General features: G+C 44.8%; 1 protein-coding gene across 1 annotated transcript in view; it reads left to right on the forward strand.

The window, feature by feature from the left end:
• The window catches only part of PTGFRN (prostaglandin F2 receptor inhibitor), a 73148-nt gene that overhangs the window by 20834 nt on the left and 31932 nt on the right, over positions 1-20382 (forward strand). Inside the window, exons 2-4 of the mRNA XM_044748900.2 lie at positions 10711-11079; positions 13713-14126; positions 18257-18637. Of these exons, the coding sequence (XP_044604835.2) occupies positions 10711-11079; positions 13713-14126; positions 18257-18637 (1164 nt within the window). The remainder of the gene's footprint in view (positions 1-10710; positions 11080-13712; positions 14127-18256; positions 18638-20382) is intronic.

Consider the following 20382-nt stretch of genomic DNA (forward strand, 5'->3'; position numbering starts at 1 on the left):
GTTACTCCCCACCCCTCCTTCTTGAAATTCTTGCATCCCTTGGCTGCTAGGACATAAGCCCTTTCTGGTTTTCTTCCTAACTGGCTACTATTTCTTTTCTCTTTTCTTTGCTAACTTTCTTTCTTCTGTTGTATCTTATATATAGGGGTTCACTGTGGGTTTGTCCCCTTTGCTCTTCTCTGTGCTCTATCCCTCAGTGACCCCATGGACTCCCACACCTTCACCTGTAGGCAGATCTCCTCTCTACCCACCTCCCTCCATGCATGTGACTCCACATTCATTTTGGACTCCAGTGTCTTTTGGGGGTTTCCATTCCTACTGCCCGGTGGACCTTTCATCTCGTCTACATCTCGCTGACTTTTTCTGCCCTGTGTTTCCTACCAGCTACTAGCTTCTCTTTGTTGTCTCTCATCTCACAGGTCCATCAATTGCTCCTTCTAGTGTGGCTCTCAGAGCTGCTGCCTCTCCATTCCTGGCGCTCCCCGTTTTGATTCTTATTACCTTGCCCCTATCATCTTCTCGAGGACTCTCCACCGATCCCCCCGTGTCCACCCAGTCTGCTCCTAATGCGCTGCTCTAATCGCTCTACTCTTCACCACTCCCCACATGTCCCCCCTCCTTTAACTCTAATCACCTTCCTCCTAGGTGTCCCCTGTCCAGACCCCCAGCCATTTTCCAAAGGCCCAATTCAAATGTTGTTGACACTGCATGAAGCTTTTCACTGCTCCCTTTGGAGGGATGTGCCCTCACTTTTGAGCCCATGCCACTTGTTAATACCTCTCTTTGGTTACTTATATCCTTCCTTATATTACAATTTTCGGGTACACCTATGACCCTTAACATGCCACCAGTCCCTTAAAGAAGACCCGGAGACTGATGGACCTTTCTCTCTTACATAGCGTCTAGCACAGGGTCTTCTTGCTCAGTAGTAGTTTGTTAAATGGGGTAATATTATCTTATATTTTCTAGTGTATCTCAGTGAGGTCTTAGCTGAACTTTTTTTTTTAATGATTATAAAGCCTGCTCTAGTAGAACCTTATTTGCGTTCCAATGGGATTTTGAAGTACTGCCGCATGTGGCTTCATTACACATTCTCTGCTGGTTGTAACTCGTTTAATGTGTATGTTGCTGCATTTTCATCACTCAGGGACTGTCTAGATGAAAGCTGACGCGATCCCTTCCTGCCAGACCTCTCAATGGCAGACATGAAGAGACAAAGGGTTTTCATTTGTTGAGTCAGATACTCTAATAAAGGCTCTATGAGAGTTTATGAGTTTGACCTATGTGTTCATTTCTAGCTCACATGTGGACTGGGAGCTCCACGTGGCAATCCATAGGCCCCCCATCTCTCTTAAAGGGCTTGTAAGGACTCGAGAAGGGGGATCTAGGTGCCTTTGACAAGGCAGACTGAGATAGCTTAAGCTCTTCAGTTTCAGTATCTCAGCTCTACCTTTACCCCTGGATTCAATGACTGCCAATACTTATCTTACAAATGGCGTAGATTGGAAAGGCAGATTCTTTGCTTCTGGGCAGCGCAGTGAGATGATAAAATTTGAGCAATAATAGAAACAATTGCAAAAATCATTTGCAGATATGCTGTACTTTGTGGGTTTTGATTTAGAATAGTGTTTATGATAACTCAAGAAATAAAATCTATTTCCCATGAATATCATGACGGGATGGAAGAGGGTAGATAAATACAGTTTAGTTTTCATTAGCTTGTCTCTCTTAATGATTCCTCACAGTTGCCAGTAGCACTTATTGAAATAAACATTGCAGGAATAGTTTACCTTGAAAAACTTGCCTGACTTTTCTTGCCTATCCCCATCCATTCTACGTGATAGAAGAAAGTTGAAGGCGTTTAATTATTTTCTTGAGTGCTTCCAAGGTAGGGAAGTGCTAATCCGGAAACAATTACCTCTTGCTTATTAATTATCGTACTGCTGAAAAGTCAGAGTACTGGGCTTCCAAAAGTCCTTCCTCTATAATTTTCGAATAAAGTTCCCTTCATCTTTTTTGAATATGAATGTGTGAGATGTTACAGTTACTATCACTTAAGATAATGAAGGTATATGTCAGAAAAAGTGTGAAGAAATTGGAAATTATTTTTAACAATCCCATTTCTCTATTTCTCTCATCTTTCTACTTCATACTGAGAATATATATTTCTTCTCTTAGTAACTTATTTCTGTTCCTTTGCTGCCTATCTGGTTCACATTGCCCGTGGAGAATTTGAAATATTTTATACGGAATTTCAAGCTGTTTCTTCTTACTCAGCAAAGACAAAATCAACAGCAGGTGGTAATAGCAGCAATGCAGTTGAAGGCAAACCAACGCAGCCCATCTTTGGCTTGACGGTGCAGTAGACCAGGTAAACCGGGGTTTGAGGCTCTTACTTAATAGCTGTTATGACCTTCAGCAAGTTCTTTAACTGAGTCTCAGTTTCCTCAGTTCTGTGATAGGGTGATCGTACCTTATGGTTCTGTACTGTGGATTAATTAATACAAGTTATGAATAGCACTTAGCTCACTGCATGGCATATCAGAGACACACAGTTTATTATTCCTCCCCTCACTCTATCCCAGTCTTACTGTTGAGAGATATTTGATGATGAATCAAAGTGAATACATTACAAAGTAAATACTTGAGAAATGCTTACGATTTTAGAAATGCTTATGGAATTATGGATGCTTTGATTAATTAGATATTTTTTATTGTTTCCCTCCCCCCTTTAGTTTGTGATCCATTCTTCCGTTTTTGTGGTTATTCTAGAGATTAGACCATACATTGTTGACTTACTAGTGTCTACTGGTTCTTTTATCACTTCCAGGATAATGCAAAAACATTTAAGCTTCATTTATTCCACTCCTTCCCTCACTTTTTGTGCTGTCAATGTCATATATCTTAATTATGCATATATTTTAAATTCCAGAAGACGTTATTAATATTATGCAGTCAATATTCAGTAGATTTACCCATGTAGTTACCCTTTGTGTTGCTCTTTATGCCTTCCTACATTTCCATGATTCCATCTGGGACCATTTTCCTTCTATTTGAAGAACTCCCTTTAGTATTTCTTTTTGGTATTTCTTTTTATTAATTCTCTTTCCTTTGTTGAGAGTTGGTTGAAAGCTTATTTTACCTTCCTTTTTAAGGATATTTTTTCTGTGTAGATTTCTAGGTTGGCATTTATTTTCTTTTATCACTTTAAAGATGTTATTGCATTGTCTTATAAGCATCATTTCTGTTGAAAGTCAGATCTCAGTTGTATTATTGCTCCTTTCTCTGCCTGTCAGCTGTTTTACTGTGAGGTACCCAGGTGTGGTTTTCTTTGTATTTGTCTTGCTTATGATACATAGTGCTTCTTGAATTTGTGGCATGATGTCTTTTGTTGGTTTAAGAAACATCTTAGCCGTTATCTGTTCAAAAGTTAATTCTGCCTAACTCTGCTACATTCTTTCTTTCTCCTCCTGAAACTTTATTACACATATGTTTAACCTTTTTATTGTCACTCGTGTATCCTGTAGAGTCTTCTCTGTATTTGTCACCCTTTTTCACGCTCTGGCCTTCAGTTTGGATAACTTATACTGACTTCTGCTGCATCTAACCCATTTATTGAGCTCTTAATTTCAGAGTATAATATTTTTAGTTCTAGAATTTCACTTTGATTATTTTAATAGATTTTGGTTAGGGAGTGAAATCCTGTTGTCTATTTCTTTAGTAAATTAATCATAGTTATTTTAAAGTCCTTGTCTAATAACACCAGCATCTGAATCCCTGTGCATGTTTCTATTGTGTTTTTTTCACTTTTGTTTTCAGTCCTTTGGTCTTTTCATCTGGAATGTCTGGTCAGTTTTGATTGAATATTGAAAAATTGCTGAGGCTCTATAGAATGTTATCTTTTTCCCAAGAAGATTACCTTTTCTCTGGAAGGCTGATAGAGTGAGAGAAGCTCACCTTGATCCAGTAAGGAATTGAGATGTTTGAGACTGGGTTTCGTTATTGAGGATAGCTGGTAACTGTTACTTCAGCTTTGCTCTTACACCAAGGGCATAGCCCTTCCAGGGTCGTAGCTGAAAGTCTGGGGTATTTACTATAGTCTACCTTCCTTTGTGAACTCAGAATTCCGATTTTTGTTTCCCCGGTACTGTGAGATGGTTGAAAACTTTGCTTAACCTTTTAGCCCCTTAGTATTAGTTTCTGCTTAGCTTCTTATCCCTTTACCCCACCCCACCCCACCCACCATGCAGCATTCTTAATGTCAGTTGCCCTGAGAGAAGGTGGGGGAGTCAGGCTGCTTCCCTGCTGTTGCCTTTTTTCTTAGGATCTTGGCTTTTCAAACTATGACTTTCTTGGCAGCCCTGAACTTCACTTGTCTTCTTGGCCCCATGAGGTGCTGGAAGCTCTGAGCTACTAATTTCTGCTTAGTCTGTGGCCTGCACCATTTAAAAATTCGCAAATGTCTCAAGAGAAAAAGCAGGGGACGTTGTCGGGCCCACCTCAGGGTGTTTCTGTGATCTTGGCCCCTTCATCATAGACACCTTGATTGCTCACCCATGCATTCAGTTAGCTGTTTCTTGTATTTTATTCCTCTTTTGTAGTTGTTCTTGCGGAGGGGTTGGGATTGATCTGAGCTACTCCATCATGGCAGAAAGTGAATCTCCTGGAAGTGGAAATCTCAATTATACGTCTTTCGAAATGTATGCTCTACCTACGTCCCCTCCTCCCAAAAAAGTATTTGAGGCGACTTGCGACTTAGAATGAAAGACACACATACATGCAATAAAAACCTTTAAATAAGGATGAAAAATCAAAAGCACAAAGGCATCAGGGAAGGCAGGGGAAGGTGTAGAAATAAAGGGGAGATGATTATTAGAAATGTAAACTATGGATGATTTCCATAGTTCATCATCATATTTAGTACTGGACTTCCTTGAAGCTGAGGTACAAAAGGACACATGAATTTTATATATGTTGGAAGTTGAGACAGAGAAAAGAGAGGAAGTTAGCAGTAAGAATTGTATTAGATTTTTTTTTTTGTAGGCTTGGGCAAAATTTTTTTTTTTTTTTTTTTAAAGATTTTATTTTTTTTCCTTTTTCTCCCCAAAGCCCCCCGGTACATAGTTGTATATTCTTCGTTGTGGGTCCTTCTAGTTGTGGCATGTGGGACGCTGCCTCAGCATGGTTTGATGAGCAGTGCCATGTCCGCGCCCAGGATTCGAACTAACGAAACACTGGGCTGCCTGCAGCGGAGCGCGCGAACTTAACCACTCGGCCACCGGGCCAGACCCTTGGGCAAAATTTTTTAAAATGGGAGTTAAAAGGCAATAGAGGGTTCTGAGACTTATCTAAAAGCATCTAATCTAATCAGGGCATTGCGATGTGGTGCTGGGCCACTTAGTAATTGGGATTGCTAATGGTGTGGCATAGGAGCCTTAATACCACTGCGCAAACGTGATATTAGAGCGCCCTTATTTTGTCTTCAATATCAAAGGTCCTGTGGGGCTGTGGTAACTGGCTTGGGTGAGGAGGGGGTACATATATAGTTCTTGTTTTCTGGAGAAAGAATGTACAATGGTTCATCCACGGTTATTTTTTTCTGGTACTAAATTTTAAGAGAATTATATGGATTCTTGTGTCATTGAACAACACAATAGTGTCCTCAGTAGTACTTTTAAGACTGATAAAGAAATGCTTTTCATATGAAAATTTCTTACATTGACCCCTGGAAACAAATGAAACCAAGATTTTAAATTGTTACTCAGTAAAGACGTTTTTATGGAGAGCTAAATTAACACATTCAGGTTCCAAAGTGTCTGAGACTCTTAATATGAAGTACTGGTAGAAGTTGGAAAACTAGAGGAAAATTTTGTTCTTTTTTCCACCGCTATCAACTGTTACAGGAGGTTTTGACAAAAAATTGGCAATGTGTGGCTGTGCAGATATTCTTTTTGATTTGAAAAATCCATATGTTTTATTTTTTACAAGTTATATTTATTTAAAAATATTATTAGCTGTTATTTAACAAGACTAAAGGAAATCTGTGCTAAATACCAGGTTGCTGGTGGCAAGCTGAAATTCTGTTAGCAAATTTACAATCTTGGTTTGCATGGATGAGGGGACATCCAGTTCTGCATGCAAGACACTGCTCAGGTTTATATCGTTTTAGATTAGAATTTGATCTGTCAAGCATCTGTTCATATCTGCTCTACTTTTCCCAGTGGCACTATAACATGGCCAGTGTCGAGGTACTTTTGCAGGTTGGGTTGGAAGGAAGCAGAAGTGCCTAAGTGATCCCAGAGGAGATGGGAAAGGCTTCACAGAGGAGGTGATGCTGGAGCTGTTTCTTGTAAGAAGCTGAGGAGACTGCGAGGAGGGCATTCCAGGTGAAGGATACACAGAAGCAGAGGCCACAGGGCACCAGAGAGCATGGCATTTCTGGAAAATGAAGGGTCATTTGTTTTGTAGGAGTATTATATAAGCATTACGGGGTGGGAGGGCGTTGGTGGCTGAAGCTGGAGTGGTAGCTGTGGGCCAGACCATGGATGATCTTGTATGTCTTTAATTCATTCACTCATTCAGCAAATGTTTATTGAACAACTACTATGTCCCAGGCCCTGTTCTAGACACTGACGTCCAGCAGTGAACAAAACAGACAAAATCTCTGCTCATGTAGAACTTACATTCTTGTGGGAAGAGACGGACAATAAATAACAGTAACAATATATAAATACACAAAGTATATTAGTGATAAGAAGAAAATTTGGCAGGAGCAAGAATGGAGAGTGTGTGCAACTTTAAAGTGGTCAAGAAAGGCCGCACTAAGAAGGCAGCATTGGAATCTAGATCTGAAGCTGGGGAAGGAGCCAGCCGGATGAATGTCTGGAGAGCTCTGGACCAAGGAAATGTGCAAAAGCCCCGAGGCTGGAGTAGGTCTGGTTTGGTCAGGAAACTTAAGAGGAGAGCACGTCTGAAGTATAGTGGAGGGAGCCAGAAGGAGGGGAGCAGGAGGTTTGAGAAACAAAGAGGGCCAGATCCTGTGACGTCTTAATGGCATCTGTGAGGATGTTGGCTTTTGTCAGAGGGAGATGGGGAGTGATTGGAGAGTACTGAGCAGTCATGACGTAATACAACTTAAGTCTTTCAAAGATTGCTTTGCTGTGTTGAGAGCAGAGGGCGAGTGTGGCAGCCAGGAGGCCACTGGGAGGCTGTGGCCATAATTCAGGTAAGAGGATGATGGCTTGAACCAGGGTGATCCCGGGGGCCTGGGAGAGGGGGGGTTGTCTGGAAGATGGATTGTATTCTGTCGGTGTAAGGAGCCATTAAAGATTTCTGACCAGTGAAGTGACGTGATTTGTGTGTTAAAAAGATGATCTTTGGCAACCATGTGGAAGAAGGATTGGAGAGCTGAGACGAGCTGGATCAGTTTCCCAAGCTCCAATCACCAAGAATACAGATGGAGACCTTACGAGGAATGTAGTCTCTCGCCTAAGGGCCCTGTTGGGCAGGTTGTCAACCCTGGTCAACTCCTTGCCGTAGGATAGGAATCGAAAAGATTTACACGTTAGGAAATTCCTTTGTAAACCTCGCCGAGGAAGCAAAGTGAATGATTGTGATCAGGTTTATTCTAGAGGCAGCCTGCACAGCAGATAACCACATACCCTAACCACGTGTTGGGCACTGTCTGAGTGCTATATAGCTTAGTAAATCCTTATATGGTCCCAAGGTGGGGGGGGTGGTGACTATTGTCTCCATTTCTTAGATGAGGAAACTGGCACAAGGATGAGGAGCTCTAGGCCGTGCTTCAGGGATCCACCGTAATGCTTTCTTCTGAAAGTCTCTCAGGGCGATTCAGGACTTTCCGGTCATCTCTAAAATTAAATGTAAAAAAGAGAGTTCTTATTTCCTTTGTGAGCTGTGGTGATGATGGCTTCACTGCTGAGTGGTTAGGTATTATTTCAATGCCCTGAGTTGCCAGTGACAGAAAATTAGCTTAAGGAACATAAGTAGGGGTGAGTGGAGTTGCAAGAAACTGAAATGTCCAGGGGAAGAAAATGTGTGTGTGTGTGTCTGAGTGCTTGTGGAATGATTTAGAAGACGTGGCTGGATCCAGTGGCTCAGATGATGCCATCAGGTCACTAAGGCATGTTCTCTCACCTCCTTGGTCCAGGCGTTGGTCTGAGTGGCTTCCTCGCTAGTCAGGAGGGCTGCCATCGTGCAGCTTCAGAGCAAATCATCTTTATAGAACCCTGTTTCCAAAAGGAAGTGAAAGTGTCTTCCTGAGAAGCTTCAGCAAAAATGAGCCAGGAGGATTTGGATTTACCTGGTTTCAGCCCTAGTGTCCATCCCTGGGACTGGGGTGCAGAGTCAGGCCCATCTGAGGGGCACTTAAAGAATTCTGGGCGCCAGCCACCGATAAGCGTTTGTGGAATTAGTAGGTGTGTGTCGTGGACGTCACCCAATAGGCACTGGGTTGCGTTAGGAAGAAAGGCATGTTGCAGCACTACTCCTTAACCATATTTGGGTTGGTTGTACTGTTCTCCATGGGAAGAAATGTGACCCATAGTTCTGAGTTACCTGTACTGGTAACTTTATTTTTAAGGGGAGTGATTTGAGTACAGTGGCTTTTCTTAGCACTGGAGATCAGTCTGGACCTGCCCCGGGCTGGGCTGGGAGGGGAAGGCAGTCAGCCCCCTGCTCAGCACACACGCCCACCTCAATACCACATACCTTACATGGATGCTTCCTTTTTCCTTCTCAAAGTGAATGGTAATGGGTGAAGAAAGCAAGTGATGGCTTTAAAAAAGTGTTCCTCAATTTTTCTTAAACCCTGACTCATATTAAGATGTAAGGTTTTTATTATAATCTGGTATGCATATACCTTTGTTTAGGTAACAAAATCTAATAATATTTACCCCTTACTAAATATAATGGACTAATATTTTCTGTTCTGTTTAATTTCATTAAAATACACACACACTTGTGGTCACAACCACTATAAATTCATTTTACAACTCCCTAAACCTTGGCAACCCACAGTTTGAAAAACATGAATTAAACCATTGAAAAACAAGCAACAGTGGTGTATTACTTTGCTGGGGCTGGTGTAACAAAGTACCACTAGCTAGGTGGCTTGAACAGCAGAAATGTATTGTCTCACAGTTCTGGAGACCAGCAGTCCAGGTGTTGGCAGGCTGGTTCCTCCTAAGGGTGTGAGGGGGAATCTCTTCCGTGCCCCTCTCCTAGCTTCGGTGGTCTTTGTCATTCCTTGGCTTGTAGACAGATCATCCTCATCTCTGCCTTTATCATTACATGGTGTCCTCCCTGTGTGCATGTCTTTGTCCGAATTGCCCCTTGTTTAAGGACACTGGTGATTGGCTTAGGGGCCCACCCTACTCCAGTATGACCTCATCACAGATTAACTAATTGGATTTGCAAAGACCCTATTCCCAAATAAGGCACCATTCTGGGTACTGGGGGCTGGGACTTCAACATATGACTTTGGGGGCGGGGAGGAGGGGGACACAATTCAACCCGTAACAAATGATAAAAACACAAAACTGAAAAGAAATAATAGAAGTTTCCATATTATTCAGCTCTTATTACATGGCAGACTCTCAGCTAGACATTTTATTTCATTAACGCAATGAATCCTTCTTGTCCCATTTTACAGTTGAGGAAGCCAAAGTCGAGAGGGCTCTCAGATTTAAACTTAGGTCTCCTGGATTTCAGAGCCCATGCTTTCTCCTGTATACCTTAGTGCGATGCCTTTTCATGGAACATCAAGAAGGAGCCATACAGATTCATTTGGCCCAAATTGAAATGCTAAACACAGGTAGTAAATATACTACAAAATCTGGCTGAAGTTAATTGCAATGAAGATATCTTAAAGGATGCATAGGTGATAATCCCTAAGGGCCCCACCAGAGGCCTGTGAGGTATGTGCTCTGGGGCAGGGCATGTTCCTGAACTCTTGGCTTTGTCCATCCGGCTCCTCCCCAGCAGCCGCTGCATTCCTAACAACGCCCAGCAACCAGGCAGAAAAGGCACTTTCTCCTTTTGTGCTTCCCTATCCTCATTCTGAATTTAGATCAGGGCAAGAGTAGAGAGAAGGAAATGAGCCAGAAAATAGAAAATTAATACTTGGTAGAGTCATCATATTTTAAAATTAATTTATAGGCAATGTCAGATAACCAGAGTTAAATCATTTTATCAGCAGGCTGCTCTAGGATTTAAAAATTGGCATCCATCATTGTAAATCAGGTCTCAGGAGCCCCAGGGAACAGTCTGTAGGAACAGGGTGGGCAGAAGTGTAAACACTTGATTAGCTGTGTCCTTTTCTTTCACACAAAACCTAAGATATTTCTACATCACATTGAGTGATAATGGAACGTTAAATAGCAACAGGAGGGAAGAAGCTGTTTGGGTGTGTGGTTAGCCTACTTTTGATACTTACGTTCCTCCCTGTCAATCCCGGGAAACTGTTGTGTGAGAGGTACTCATTTCAGGGGTGTACTCCTGGCTCGTGGTTCTAAGGGATGGGTTAACCTCCTTCTGCACAGACATGGGCAGCCCACCATTTTCCCCAGCTGACTGCACGTCACATTTCTGCTGTGTGCCTGTGAACAGGAACACCCATGGGTTTGCCATGTTTATACTGGGAAGACCTTCCGTGATTCAAAACCTGCCTTTCCTCTCTTGTCGTTGCAGCTCTTTGTCGAGGGCGCGTGGTGAGAGTCCCCACGGGGAGCCTGGTGCGGGTGGTGGGCACTGAGCTGGTCATCCCCTGCAACGTCAGCGACTATGACGGCCCCAGCGAACAGAACTTTGACTGGAGCTTCTCGTCTTCGGGGAGCAGCTTTGTGGAGCTCGCGAGCACCTGGGAGGCGGGCTTCCCCGCCCAGCTGTACCGCGAGCGCCTGCAGAGGGGCGAGATCCTGTTGAGACGGACCGCCAACGACGCCGTGGAGCTCCACATAAAGAACATCCAGCCCACGGACCAAGGCCACTACAAATGTTCCACCCCCAGCACCGACGCCACCGTCCAGGGCAACTATGAGGATACAGTACAGGTTAAAGGTACATCCTCATGGGGGTCGTGATGCCAGAGGGCCAGCAGTTCCTCTGCGACTCGGCTGTGGGTGACTTTGTCAAAAAACTTAAGTCCCCTGGGGTTCTGTTCCCTTCTCTGCACATCCTATCTGATTAAAGTCAGAGGATGGGCCAGGTGGCCTCTGGGGGCCTTTTCTTCTTTCTACTATGATTCTAACCATCCCATGCCTGGTGAGTTGGAGGCAGCATGGTGTGGGGGTAGGGAGCTCAGCTCCGAGCCAGGTTGCTTGCACTTGATTAGTCCCATGGCTGGCTCTGCCACTTGTCAACTCTCTGGCCGTGGGCATGTTACATGCCTCAGCTTCCTCCTCTGTAAACAGTGCCTCCCTTAAAGGGTATGAGGACAAGGCGAGCTAGCATGTGTAAAGCTTCAGAGCAGTGCCGTAGTAAGCACTCAATAAGGTTAGCGACGAGAAGGTGATGGTAATGATGATACTGTTTGGGTTTATGGGAAGATCAGATACTTCAAAGCTCCTGTCTTTCCTTGTGCCCTTCATGATTTAAGTAGCTGTTTGTCTTAGAAGTCCTATGAGTTATATGTAGAGAAAGGATGATGTGGTCACTGCTAGGTTATGATGGAACACTGCAAGCTTATTGGCCTGGCTGTGCAAGTAATCACACCTCACATATCTGGAATATTTGGGCTTTTGTTTTGTTTTATTTCATTCTCCAAGTCCTATAAGGTTTACTCACAAATTCAATTCTCTGAATCCAATGAAGAAGATAGGCCAGTATATTTCCCTAATTTACACATGAAGAAATGAAAGAGCATAAGTTAATTACTTGCCTAAAATCACGCAGCTAATTAGTAAATGAGCAAGAGCAAACCATTTTAATTTGGGGCTAGCAAAATAGAAACATTATTGCTGTTATTATTTAATTATGCATTTATTTGTACGCTGCCTTGTTCCAAAAAGAATTTATGTCAGGGTAAGAGTGTATTTAACAATCAGGAAAGTAGAAGATGTATATGATGCTATAAAAAGAGGAAGTTGATCCAGGCATTTATTTCCGCTGTAATGATCTGTAGAATTCTAGCATATCTCAGATATTGTTCCCCCATTCAACTCATGAGGGGGTAGAACGGTCATGTCCATTATGTAGGGATTATAATGTCAAGTCTACCTTTTCCAGTACCTCTTCCTTATTCCTCTAGAAAATCCCAACTATGTTTTTTAGAAAAAAGTCCCATAAGACCTTGCATTGCAGTTAAATAATGCATTGCTTTTCTGTCATCACACACATGCTGCTCCTCCATTAGGTCAGATGCACCCTTGTTTCTCCTTGTAATTCTCATCTTGAGGAGTCGGAGGCAGCAGGAGATTTTCCCCCCAGTGTCTTTCTGGTTCTTCTCCAGTCTTTGGAGAGCAGGAGCAAGGAGAGGCTTTCCTTGGGTCAGGAAAGCAGATGGATGCATGAAAGAGACTGGTGGCTGCCCAGGTGGAGTCTCTATAGCTGCCATGCGTGGTCCAGGGTCTGTCTGGCCTTCAGCATCGTGGGTCTTGACACTGTGCCGTGAGGGATAATTGGCCTTGGGGACCAAGTCATGTTAGCTGGAATCACAGACTGAAGCATATACTAGAAGGTCATTACATTCATTTTGCAGTAGAGATGGGTCTTTCTAAAGCTGTAGCCATTTTTTCTGTTATCTAGGGTAGTCTCTTTTCAAGGACACTGAATTAGTTTCTGAGTGTGGAATGGTGGGAAAACCAAAGAGATGATGAATAGTGGTGTTTGTGGCTTCTCTTTGCCAGCTCATAGACCAGCCAGAGAATGTCCCTGCTCAGTGCAATACTGGGTAGAGGCCTCCTCTCTGGTTTCCTCGCTTATTGCTTCCCTTTCTAAATAGCACTCACCAATACTTCCTTGATCCCTGGCCCACTTTTTCTAGACTCTGTAGAAGAGCCCAGCCTTTTTCCAGATGGCCCGAATAGGCTAAAGAGCTGAGGCTTCGGTTTTCCCTGATGGTTCCTGACCTGCAGATACTCTCTGCTCACCCTGGTTGTTCTCAGGTGTTTCCCAGGCCTGGAGGCCCAGGCAGCTCATGCGTGCTTTTCCCCTCTCTGGATGTTGCTGCTTTAACTCTTAGAAGATCCTTCAGGCTCCCCACTCTGCCGCTGTGTCCTAACAAAGGAGTGTTGGGCCGTAATAAGGGTTATTTTATGGGGATTACTAAGTGCCAGCACTGTCCTGGGCACTTCCCCTATCACTCTTTGAACTCTCAGTCAACTCCCTGAGATAGATCCCATTGTCATCCCTTTTTAGAGATGAGGAAGCTGAGGCACAGAGGGGAAAGTAATTTGCTTAAGAGTGGCAGAAGCGCATCCCCAAGGCACAACTCCCAAAAGGGGGGTTTACCACCCACTTCTAGCAGGGGGTCTTATTAGTGCCTCTTGTTTTTCATTTTCAAGTCGGAAAGTCAGTTGAGATCATAGATGAATCAAAATGGGGAAAATGCCCATCAGAGCATTAAAGCAGGGAAGGGGAGGAGGAAACCGTCCCTGGTCACAGCCCCGCCCAGGCTTCAAGCTCACAGAGGGGGCGGTGCTGGCTGGGGCGGGGCGCGGGCGGTCTCTGACGCTCTCCTTTCTCCCGCACAGTGCTGGCCGATGCCCTGCGCGTGGCCGCCAGCCCGCAGCCCTCCCCGGGCCTGAGCCTGCGCGAGGGCGAGCCCTTCGCGCTGCGCTGCTCAGCCGCCACAGCGTCGCCGCTGCACACGCACCTGGCGCTGCAGTGGGAGCTGCGGCGCGGCCCGGTGCAGCGCAACGTGCTGTCGCTGAGCCACGAGGGCCGCTTCCGCCCGGGCCCCGGCTACGAGCAGCGCTACCACAGCGGGGACGTGCGCCTGGACACCGTGGGCAGCGACGGCTACCGCCTGGCCGTGTCCCGGGCCCTGTCCGCAGACCAGGGCTCCTACAGATGTGTCGTCAGCGAGTGGATCGGAGAGCAGGGTAACTGGCAAGAAATTCAAGAAAAATCCGTGGACGTGGCCACCGTGGTCATCCAGCCAACAGGTGAGCTTCTGGAAATTGCCTATTTTAGATGACTAAGTCTTATTATTTTCTGACCAGTGATGTTGTAAGGAACGAGGTGGGAGGTTCATCCTTTTCTGACAAGATTTCTGCTTCTCCTGTGGGGCCTTGCATGGGGGTGAGGGACTAGGGTGGTGGTGATGGTTTGGGGAGGGTGCATTTGTTTTGTGCTGTATGCCTGTGGTTTTGCTTTGCAGCTGCTTTTCATCTGGATCATTCCCATGGGAAGCTGCAGGTTACACAAAGTACTAAGACAGTTGTTTAACTGAAAGGTTAGGTCCCTTTAAGTGCTAGAATGAGGTCCCCCTGTGTGCAGAGGGACTTGGGGATCGAGCTGTCCTCACCCTGCTCCCTCGGCTTCATCTCATTTGGTGTTCCCTGAATCTCTGGATCTGCCTCTCCCCCCAGCTGTTGGGGATGTGTATCTGGCTCAACCTAAAACCCCTCATCCAACTTGGATGGTCAAGGCCACCTTTCAGGTCCCCACAGATGCACCATCCCCTACCAGGTGAGGAGTTCTCTAGGGGTAAGCCTCTTCTTGTTTCCTATAGGGCACATACCCCACAAACATCCAGCCCTGGGGTCTGAACACAAGAAGTCCTTTGTTTTGTCATCGATGAACTTTTTTTAAACCCTCCTACTCCAACTATAAAAATAAGAAAATACAAAACGCTTTTTAGAAACCCCATAAAAATAAAAGAAAAGCCATTATCGACTCACTGTCCAACAAGCATTGATGAAGAACCTACTGTGCGCTCAGTTCTGTCCTGGGCCCTGGAGTTAGAAGTGTTTGAGGATTGTTCCCAGGCCCCGTGGAGCTTCCAGCTTCGGCAGAGACAAAATGTGAAGATACCATCTCAGAATGATATCGTTAGTGTGGATGGATGGATGGACTTGGTTTTCTGGGAGTCCGACATCTTCAGCTCTCAGAGTTCTTTGCTTCTGTTGCTGCTGCCTCCTGTTTTGTAAACTGGGAAGACCGTGGCCAGACTCATTTCCTGAGTGTAAATGTGAGTGTGTGGCTGCTCTGTTGCTTAGATGGGAAGGAAAGCAGGAAACAGTACACGTGGGGAGTGTTTTTCCTCTGCAAGCTGCGTTGTCCTGAGCGCTGTACTCTGTGTTTACACCACCGCACAGAGCTGGATTTGGTGAAAAGCAGGACTGGGGTTCTTCAGTGACTGGCCATTGATGAGGTGGGAGGTGCTCTTGCTAAGGAGAGGGGCTGCCTGTCATGGTCAGTCTTGGTTCCATTGGCTGCAGAAATCACTTGCCAGATGGACTTGGATCACCGTCCTTTTCCGAAGCCATCCGCCTGGAATCTGTCCTAAAAATCCTCGGATATTCAGCTTGCATCCAACAACTATTTTAATGGGGCAGGAGGATTACAAGTCTCAGATTTGTTGCAAGTTATCTTTTTATGCAGGAATGTCGATCGTAAAGGTATTCTTTATTTCAAACAAGCCACAAAAGCCATGATACGGAGTTGTAAGACTTGACCACTTGGAACCTGTTAGGCAGGGAATAGCACTGGCTCTTACTTGAGCCTGGGCATTCATGGTTCATAATCCTTTGGTGCTGTGGGCCTCTTTGATGGTCACGTGAAGCCCACACACCCTTTCTCAGAACTAGTGTGTTTTAATTCATAAAACACATACATAGGATGACAAAGGAAAACAGTTATATTGAAATAGTTTATCAAGTTATTTTCAAGATAGATGTATTATATAGTAATATTGTGCTTTGGTAATGCGTTAAATGATAAGGTATAGTGGCAGGTCTGACTACTGTAATTTCTAAGTAGCGATGAATGTTAATGATATTTTAAGATATCTGCAACAGTTGTAATGTGATGTGAAAATATCTGTGATATCTCTTGGGAGCAAAATCCTGGGGAGAGATGACGTGATGCTGGTTTGTTGCTTAGTTTCATAATGAGAGGAGATGGTATATTTCAAGTAGAGTTTAGTAAAAACAAAGATAAATTTTTTTCCCATTCATGTCAGACTCCCTAAATTCTCCTTGTGGACCCCTGGTGAGAACCACCACACTAAAGTGCTGGTCTTCTCTTGTTGTCAACACCTGCACTAGCCATGGCTGACTTCTTAAAGATTCTTATTGCATTGCTATGATAAACAGCACAAAGCTACTTACACAGTGGGGCTGTGTTCATTTGTAGCAGTATTTCTCTCCATATTAAGAGTGGTTTGGTTAATATGGATCTTGGTGTCTGATTTATGGATTCGGTTATATCCAGTAGGAGAAAGCCTGCACCACCACAGGCTTCGTCTGAGGTCCCCTGTTGCATTAGGAGTCCTTAGAACTGGTTCTTTTTACCTTCAGCCTGCTCCATCCTGTCTCCCAGCACTGAACCTCCCTAGTCCGGAACGTATGGGAACGATGGCTAGTGGTCCGATAAAATATTTAGCCACTTGCAGAGAGAAAATTACAAAGTGAACTATACAGTTAAAGAGACATATCTGCCAATATTTCTAAACCTGAGAATCCGTTTTCTCCATACATACAGTCCACAGCTGCATCTTGACTACTACTTTACTCCCTCGGCTCCTTCCTAAGCCTTTTTTTACCTCCAGTAGCCGGTGGCTGGTACAGAGGGACGCCCGCAGTATTCCAGAGTCTCTGACCACAAGCCTTGTCCATGGGGTGGTTCAGACTGCAGCACAAGCTCAGGGCAACGGTTTCCATACTCACTCCTCTCACAAACGAGCCTCAGATTACTTTGGGTCCCTTTAAAGGGGTGAAGGAGGAGGAAGAATTTGGAGGGTGCGCGGAGGTGAGAAATAAGACTCTCAAATTCCTTTTTCTAATACTGTGCCCACCTCATTTTCTGTCTTCGTCAAGGTGGATCTTAAACTTGGCCTGAAACATTTATTTGCAATGTTGTCAGGCTTTGGAAATAGTCACGTGAAAGCAGTTTACTGCAGAGGGCCTGGGCTTTGGGGCTGGGTCTTTTCTCAGCTGGGCACTAGCCTTTGTTGCTGGGCTTACTCTGGACAGTGGTGGATGCTGAGCGACTATTGCTGGAAGGCCAGACCTGTGCCTCCACTTGAATCCCCGGGAAGGTGTTGGCTATTTATCATCTAAGCAGTCATTCCCAGAGCATTACCACCAGTTGAATGTTTTTCTACTCTGATTACAGATGTTCAACTTCTCTTTAAAAATCCCCCAAACAGAGTAAAATGTTTCCATGTAAAAACCTTTGACAGGGGAATGCTGAAACCAGCTCTGCCTTGAGACCGTGACACCAGATACTTCAGATACTCTCAATAGAGTCTCCTTTTAGTTATCCACACTAACGAGAGAGGGCAGTGGCGTGGATAATCCAAAAATCATTGTGTTTTGGTTTTAGAATATATGCTTTATGCTTGACTTTAAGGTGGGTGTGTCAAATGGAATAAGTGATGTATTTGGAAGACTTTCCTCATAAAGTACATTGTCTGGTTCCACTTTTCTGGTATTCTGTTTAAGATTTTCCCCTCTTTTACCCAGAAGATGGTTTCACCCTCACCTCCTACCCTCAAGTCCCCACTGCTCAGCTAACACTATGTACCTGTCAGAACTGAGCTGGCCTTTCTCTGAAAATCACTCAAGTCTTATCATGCTCACGGATAAAGTATAATTTTAGTTTTGTGATGTTCAGCAGACTTCTTTAAACAATAGTGTCACAGTTAAGAGCAGAGTCCCTGGAGGCAGACAGTCTGGATTTGAATCCCAGCTCTGCCACATTAGCTGTGTGACCTTGGGCAAGTTACCTAACCTCTCTGTGCTTCAGTTTCCTTATCAGTAAAGTAATAAGAGCTAGTAATAATACCTACCTCCTAGGTTTGTGTTGAAGATTAATATTTGTAAAGCACTCAGAACGTATATAGTAAGCGAATATATGTTTGCTGCTGTTATTGGCTTTATGAAATGAAAAGAAATGTTGTATGTTTCATTCATCAGTATTTCTCAAACACTTACAACTGTATGAAACCTTCTAACTTTAATGCTGTAAATAAGAATGTAAAAGGAGGTGATCTAAAGGGGTGGGGGCGGGGGTATAAGGGGCAGACCTAATCCAGATTATCCAGATGTATTTCTTTTTAATTTTCAAGTTCTGCGAGCAACTGTGGCCAGGAATGTGTCTGTCGCTGAAGGAAAGGAGCTGGATCTGACATGCAACATCACAACAGACCGAGTGGATGACGTCCGCCCCGAGGTGACGTGGTACTCCAGCAGGACGCCTGACAGCAGTTTGCCTGGCCTGCACGTGCTGGCCCGGCTGGACCGTGATTCCTTGGTGCACAGCTCTCCTCACGTTGCTCTGAGTCATGTGGATCCCCGCTCCTACCATTTACTGGTTCGAGATGTTAGCAAAGAAAACTCCGGCTACTATTTCTGCCACGTGGTGCTCTGGGCACCCGGGCACAACAGGAGCTGGCACAAGGTGGCAGAGGCCATGTCTGCCCCCACTGGTGTGGATGTGACCTGGCTAGGTGAGTGGTTTGGAGGATGGCTCTTCACCTCTCTGGCTTAATCCCTCCTCTGGGATATCGAGAGGAGTCAGGGAGCTGTCAGTCTTACCTTATTTTGGCGTTCTTCATATCAGGGCAAGCATCCTTTAGCCTGGATATATCCCAAGCTGGGGGCAAAAGCAAAACTGGCTGAAATAGAATCTGGCAGGCAAGGGAAATGTTTCAATAGTGTGGCCTCTGTTGTCTCAATGCCCTCATTTGAGAGGATATAGTTTCCTTTTGTTGTCGAGATTTGCAGGGTCGGCCCTGCTGAATGGCTCCTTGAAACGGATCTTTGTTGTCAGGAGGACGCTGCCATTCCCCCTTCCCTTTCCGAGACTCCTAGGTGCTCGTTGGCAGGAGCTGGTGCTTTTCTAAAGCCCAGAGCAGAGAGAATTCCTTCAGTGAATGGAATGCGTTTTTTTCACTGAATGCCCTGGAATCCCAAAATGGTTTGTTTGCAGATACAGTTGATGTCGGGCTTCCTGCTTCCCCAGGCTCTTGTGATGGGCTCTCACCAGGTTTTGTTCCCAGGGGAGGAGCAGAGCGGCTCTCAACTATTGACCTTGCCACCGGTTTTATAACAATGTGCCATATGTGAAGATTATTGTCACGGCCTCTTCTTTTTTACCGTTCTCATCTTCCGCATCTCTTATTTTCCAAAATGCTTCCCCTCTGGGGCTCACTTTTCCTAATTTTTGTTACTAGCTTGTAATTAATTGCAGGTAAACTTAAGTGGGATGGGGCCAAGTAGAGAGTGGAGAGCTTCGCTTCCCTCCTCCACTATTACAAGGATGGGGACAGGGCTACTGGTCAAACTCTTCTCTGTTTTGAGCTTGATCTCGCTCATGTCCCACAAGTGTTCTGAGCCCTGGTGAAGGTATTTGGCATTGCTCTGATTATTAGGAGGTAAAACAGATCTTTAAAAGCCAGGAAATCATTTCTTCCTTCATCTGATGCTAAACATCCTCCTGCCGTGAGCCCCAACTCATACTTAGCTCTCCCTTGTCTCTGCTTCGACGTCTTCTCTGGAGTGAGGGCACATTCACTGTCTGTTTCTTCCTAATAAGCCTTTATTTGGCAGAGATGGGGAGCTGGCAAGCAGGGATGGTGGGGCAGGGAGAAGAAGAGTAATAAGAATAAGCAGAAGGCGTGTCCAATTCAGAGTGAGACTAGGCAGGGTGTTAGTGATCCCTGGTAGCAAAGTGATTCTTTGATATCTGCAAAGTCAAAGGAGCAGGGTTTATCTGGCGAGCTTTTATTCCTGCCGTCTGAACCCCGTGCAAGAAACTCGATATGCAGTACTGAACTGGAACAATGTTGGCCCAGCTAGGACTCTCCTTAGCAACCTTCAAAATAAAGCAGATGTTGTAAGCACCAAAAGAAGACTTTTCATCTCTGGAGCTGAATTTGTCTCACAGCTCTGATCCTCGGTGCATTGTGTGGTGCTGTCAAATCCCACCGCTGACTCCCAGTGCCCCCTCCCCCTCCAACTTAGAATCACAGCTCGAGCATTTTTTTTTTTTTTAGAAACTGCTGCCTGCGCTCCAATTTGAGGGCTTCTTTGAAGTACTCATGCATTGATCCCGGCATACCCAGGGGTAGACGCCGGGGCTGTCAGGAAACAGGAGGGGCGCTCCAAGGCAATGGGTTCTTTTAACTGGAAGGGATTTGTTGGTGGCTGTATTCTCCAGAGAGTGAGAAGAAATAAAAAGACTAAATTGTGG

The sequence above is a fragment of the Equus asinus genome, chromosome 16 (genome assembly GCF_041296235.1).
Source record: "Equus asinus isolate D_3611 breed Donkey chromosome 16, EquAss-T2T_v2, whole genome shotgun sequence".
Lineage (NCBI taxonomy): Eukaryota > Metazoa > Chordata > Mammalia > Perissodactyla > Equidae > Equus > Equus asinus.